The 5,722-nt window shown below is 53.1% G+C and overlaps 2 protein-coding genes across 2 annotated transcripts; both read right to left on the bottom strand.

Annotated features, from left to right (window-relative positions):
• Positions 1-267: 267 nt before the first annotated feature.
• LOC143208143 (uncharacterized) lies at positions 268-1,683 on the bottom strand. Its single transcript, XM_076422276.1, has one exon. It carries the CDS (start codon positions 1,681-1,683, stop codon positions 268-270), a length of 1,416 nt encoding a protein of 471 aa, XP_076278391.1.
• Positions 1,684-1,773: 90 nt separating this feature from the next.
• Positions 1,774-5,451, bottom strand: LOC143208142 (uncharacterized). Its single transcript, XM_076422275.1, has one exon. The coding sequence runs from the start codon at positions 5,449-5,451 to the stop codon at positions 1,774-1,776; it is 3,678 nt and encodes a 1,225-aa protein (XP_076278390.1).
• Positions 5,452-5,722: the final 271 nt, after the last annotated feature.

The following is a 5,722-nucleotide window of genomic DNA, read 5'->3' as shown; positions in this document are numbered from 1 at the left end:
ATCCCAAACATTCCGCCCGCCTCGTCAGCCAATGACGAAACTGAAGCGGGAGAAGGCCAAGCTGAATGGGTCAGCAACGTGCTGCGTAGTATCTACAAAAAACCGACGCGTAGTAAATGAACAGTGTTACAGTGATAGTGAGATGAGGTGATAGGGAGATGAACTGTGTGATAACGAGGTGAGTGATACAACTTGTGATTCAAGCAAAGGATTAATAAACGTAACATTAATTGAGAATAACGTAGCAGAGCACGTGGGCGAGTGCCGTTACGGCTCGGAGCCGTTCGAGAGTCCAACCTCGGGAGTACTTCCAGCATTATTCTCCTCGTCGTCCGGTGCCAACAGAGGGATCAGTTTATGCACTGGTCGGAGAAATTGTGAAGTCGAGGTGCGTACCGTGGCAACTCGGGCAGAATCGTCTGGTCCAGGGTGTAGCTGAACAACTCGAGCGAGCGGCCATTGCGTGGGAGGTAAGATTTCACTCTTGACGAGGCATAGGTATCCGACCTTGATCAAGACTTTGTTTTTCTGCCACTTGACCCTGGTTTGTAGGGTGTTCAGATACTCCCGAGACCAGCGCTTCCAAAAGTGTTGTCGCAGCTGTTGGACTAACTGCCACCGAGATAATCGAGATACTGGAAGTTCGTCGAGGTTGGGCTCTGGAATCGCAAGAAGAGGTTCCCCGATCAAGAAGTGCCCCGGAGTTAGGGCTGCTGGATCCTCAGGATCATCTGACAACGGCTGTAAAGGTCTGGAATTAAGGCAAGCTTCGATACCAGTCAGGAGCGTGGCCAGCTCCTCGAAGGAAAGTCGCTGCTCGCCGATGACCCTGCGAATGTGATGCTTCACCGATTTAACCGCCGCTTCCCAGATCCCTCCAAAGTGTGGAGCGGAAGGGGGGTTGAATTTCCACGAGATGCCTTCCGTGGAGGCTGCAGCGAATGGACCCCCACCCTGCTGCACAGATTGTCTCAGCAGGGTGCGCTGCTCGTGGTTGGCGCCTATGAAGTTACGTCCACAGTCGCTGTACAGTTCCAAACAACGACCTCGCCGTGAAACAAATCGTCGTAGCGCAGCTAAGAATGTTTCGGTGGATCCATCCGATACAGCCTCCAGGTGCACGGCTTTAGTGGCCAGACAGATGAAAACTGCGATGTATCCCTTCGAATTGCGCTGGCCACGACCCCGACCGGATCGAAGATGTATTGGACCTGCATAATCGATTCCGGACCTGGAAAAGGGACGACTTGGTGTTACTCGAGCTAATGGGAGATTTCCCATTCTAGGTTGGGCTGTTTGCCCTTTCCAGCGTATACAGACTGGACAACGGTGGATACATGAATTTACCAAATGGCGACCTCTGAGGATCCAGCAGTCCTGGCGTAGCGCAGCCAGTGTGAGCTGTGTCCCCCCGTGAAGGCATTGTTTGTGTGCAGCATCGACCCACAACTTAGCCAGAGGGGATTCGTCGGGGAGTATCGCTGGGTGCGTCCTGTCGTAAGCGAGATTGGCTGCTTGTAGGCGGCCTCCGACTCGTAGCACTCCGGCCTGATCCAAGAAGGGACAGAGTTTCGCCAGTCTGCTTTTAGCTGCTACGGGCTTATCTTTCCGAAGGTTAGTGATATCCTCCGAAAATGCCGCTGACTGCTCTAGTCGTAGTAGGATGAGTTTGACCTCATGCATTTCGGAAGCTGTGATGACTGGTTCCCTCCTTCGATTTCCAGGTACCCATCGACGACACCAGGACAGGACTCGGACTAGGTGTGTTAAATTCTAAAATCGTTCGATTAAGTTGCAAGAGTTGCTGTCCAATCTACTGGTCACGTGGTGGACTTCTAGTTTCTCCGCCTCGTGGTTCGCCTCTGGGATAGTTCCCGCTGGAAGTTGTCCTGGCGACGAGAGCCATTCGGGTCCTCGCCACCACAGCTCAAACTTTGGTAGCTCAGCTGGAGATAACCCTCGGGAGGCGCAGTCGGCTGGGTTCTCGGCGCTTCTTACGTGGTGCCATTTAGCTAGTGGTAACATCCTCTGGATCTCTGCGACACGGTTGGCAACGTAGGTCGGCCATCGAGAGGGATGTCCCTGGATCCAGCTGAGAGTCACCGAGGAGTCAGACCACAGATGCAGATCGACCTCTCGCCAATCGAGCACCTTTATGACGTGCTCGACGAGCCTGGCCAGCAGGAAAGCTGCACAGAGTTCCAGTCTGGGCAGAGAAACCCTCTTCAACGGCGCCACCTTGGATTTTGCTACAATCAGAGATACAGTAGTAGATTCCTCTGCGTTGAGAGTACGCGAATAAACCACCGCAGCATAGGCTCGCTCGGATGCGTCAGCGAATCCATGAATCTCCAGAGGTTGCGTCGAAGAGCGGGTTCCGAGCCAACGAGGGACGCGGAGAGTCTGCAGAGCCGGGAGTTGTTGCTGGAACTGCTGCCACATCAACTCCTCCTTCTCTGGAAGAGGAGTATCCCAGTCGACCTTCAGGAGCCACAGCGATTGGATCAGCACCTTGGCGACGATCGTAACCGGAGCCAGCCAACCAAGAGGGTCGAACAGCTGTGCTGTGCAACTGAGCACAGAGCGCTTGGTGTACCCAGAGTTGCTGAGAGACGTCGCAGAGGTAACCTGAAAGCAGTCGGAGGTAGGGAACCATTCGATACCTAATACGCTGTGGAGTACAGGAGAGTCCCATTCGACGATGCCCTTCCTCTCGTCGTTCGAGAGTCCGTCAAGAAGCTCCTTCGAATTGGCTGCCCATTTGCGCAGCGGGAATCCGCCCGCCATGAGGAGTTCTCGTAATTCCAGTTGTTTGCGTCTAGCCTCGGCAACTGTGTCTGCTCCGGTGAGAACGTCATCCATGTAGATGTCTGTCAGTACGGCCTGGGATCCGAGTGGGTACCGTTGCGCCTCTACCTTGGCGAGTTGGCGAAGGCAACGGATAGCGAGGTAGGGTGCACACGCTAATCCGTAGGTGACGGTGTTGAGTTCGTAGTCAACGACACTTTCTTCCTTTTCAGGTCTCCACAGGATCCGTTGCCATTTCCGGTCTTCAGGATGGATTAGTATCTGACGGTACATCTTTTCAATGTCAGCGGAAAAGACTATAGCGTGCCGTCGCCACCGGAGGAGGATGTCAGCCAGATTGGGAAGCAGATTCGGACCCCGAAGTAGGAAGTCGTTGAGCGTCCTGCCATTGGCGGATGGCATCGATCCATTGAAGACGACCCTAAGCTTGGTCGTCGTGCTGGCCTTTCGCCACACTCCATGATGTGGGAGGTAGTAGGCCTTGTTGGAAACTGGATGGTGTGTCGTTGTCATGTGCCCCAGGGATTCATAGACTTCCAAGAACTCTGAGTAAGCCCTTCGGAATTCGTCAGATCGCCGCAACCGGCCGTGCAGAGACTCCAGCGTGCGAAGAGCGATGCGACGAGAGTCCCCCAGTTCCGGAGGTTTGTTAAATGGTAAGCGTACCATGAACCGACCATCAGATTGGCGACGATGGGTTGACAGGAAATGCTCCTCAGTCCGTAGGTCGTCAGCAGTCTCGGGGATGGACGCATCGATCTCCTCCTGCTCCCAAAACCTGGTCAGAAATTCTATTAGTTCTCGGTCTACATTGCAGTGGTGCACAGGGACTCCGGCCCTGCCAGCAGCAAGGCTGCCGTCTTCCGATTCGACTCCACCAGTGAGAATCCAGCCGAGAGCCGTCTCCTGTGCCACAGGAGTGTATGGTGGACCTCGCTTGACCCCCTCCCGGAGGATGAGGTTGTAGGAGTCGGCACCAATTAGGATGTCAACCGGGTCGGCGAGATGATACCCAGGATCGGCGAGTTGCAATCCTTGGACGTGTGGCCAAGAGGTGAGTGCAGGTAGGTTGCGAGGCCGGTACTGAGAAAGTTCAGGTATAATGTATACCGGGACTTCGAATCGAGTCTTGCTCCCACCATGAGGAGAGATAATCAGCGTGGTTTTTCCCCGAGTGAATTTCGCCTTGGCACCTCCGACGCCGAGAAGAGGAACTCGAGCTTGCCTCCTTTTGACGCCGAGCCGCTGAGCCAGCGACTCTGAGATCAGCGAGACTTCACTGCCGGGATCTATGAGGGATCGAGCTAGGCAGCCTTGCCCCATGGTGCCTGAAACCGCGACGCGTGCAGTACTTAGTAGAACGGAGGAATTTCGACTCACGGGCTCGGAAGTGTGATGCACGCAGGCTACCGAAGAGGTGGTCTCCTTGGCGGTGGTGACAGCATCGTGGATCGTGGTATGCTGCTTCCCCTCACACTTCTGACACCTCTTAGATGACTTGCATTCAGTAGATGAATGTTTCCCAAGGCAATTGAAACAGAGGTTAAGCGAACGTGCAGCCTCCTTCCTCTCGGCTGGCGTCTTCTCCTGGTATTTACTGCAAAACAGGATGAAGTGCTTCTCCTGACAGAGACTGCAGTGTCTTACCGGAGGGCTGGCCTTGGACACCTGATGGACCTTAGCTGACTTGACAGAAGATTTCTTAGTAGCGGAAGATTCAGCGCGAGATGACGCCTCCAACCTTTCACAGATCTGTATTCTACCCTCCATGAATTCTTTCAGTTGTTCCAGGGTTGGCAATTCCTTGGATTTCTTCAGAGAATCCTCCCATTCCCGCTGAGACTGTTGATCCCATCCCTCGACTGTCAACTCGACGATCCAGTCGACTGCGTTGGTGACGGGTCGACCGAGGTTATCGAGAGCGTCGATGGCGTCGAACGTGTCGTCGTACAGTTGCTTCATCTCTTCAGCGGATTCCCTTTTCATGGGAGCCAGGGAAGCAAGCAATTGGATTTGAGCCTGTACGAGACGTCGAGGATTTTCGAACTGAGTACTCAACTTATCCCAGGCGACTTGGAAGTTGTCCGAAGTAGTCTTCACGTTTTTGAGAAGCTTGGTAGTACTGCCCTTCATACAAGCTTTTAAATAATGAAGACGCTCTACCGGGGACAAGGACTTGTCGTTGATGATCAGCGAGGTAAACAGATCGCGAAATGAAGGCCAATCCTTGTATTGACCTTCGAACAGGGGGAGACCCATCTTTGGTAACACCGCGCGTGACCTTGGAGGGCTCGTCTCAACAGCCGTTGAGTTTGAATTAGACGGTTCCTTAACGGTCGCAGCGGCTTCGAGTTCGGAGATCATGTCGAGAAGCATTGCAGCTTGATCCATATAAATTTCATGGGTCTCCTCGTACTCATCGTCCTGAAAATAGGGGATGTCCAGTAATTCAGGATCAGTTCTAGCCGCGATTCTGATTGCAGAGTCTCCCTGGACGTAATCGGCCCAGAGTTGTTGGACGGATGAGTGACCGGTCCGAAGCAGGCCCAGAGTAATGTTCGCCTTCCCCCTCTTCTTGATGTTGGTCACGATTCGGGAGAGTCGATGCCCGATAAGTCGCTGATCTCCGACAAGATCAGCCATGATTTTCCGCGCGAAATCGAAGCACTTTCCGTAAGATAACTCAGTTGTTACCTTCTAGCGAATTGCAGCGCGAGATCCGGCTCGAAGGACCAAAATGTTACGGATCAAGTAGGGAAAACCATTCACTTAACATCAACAACTTTATTTCTCCACACAGGGAATCGTCAACGGTTAACAGTATTCGAATTTACACCTTGTAGCACAACAAACGAGCGCGTTTGATTACTACACTTCACAATAAAGAACAACTTGCAGGATAGAAATTACTTGT

This window comes from Lasioglossum baleicum, chromosome 4 (assembly GCF_051020765.1).
Source record: "Lasioglossum baleicum chromosome 4, iyLasBale1, whole genome shotgun sequence".
Lineage (NCBI taxonomy): Eukaryota > Metazoa > Arthropoda > Insecta > Hymenoptera > Halictidae > Lasioglossum > Lasioglossum baleicum.
Note: the sequence above shows the minus strand (reverse complement) of the source record. Positions and strands in the feature narration are given on the sequence as shown.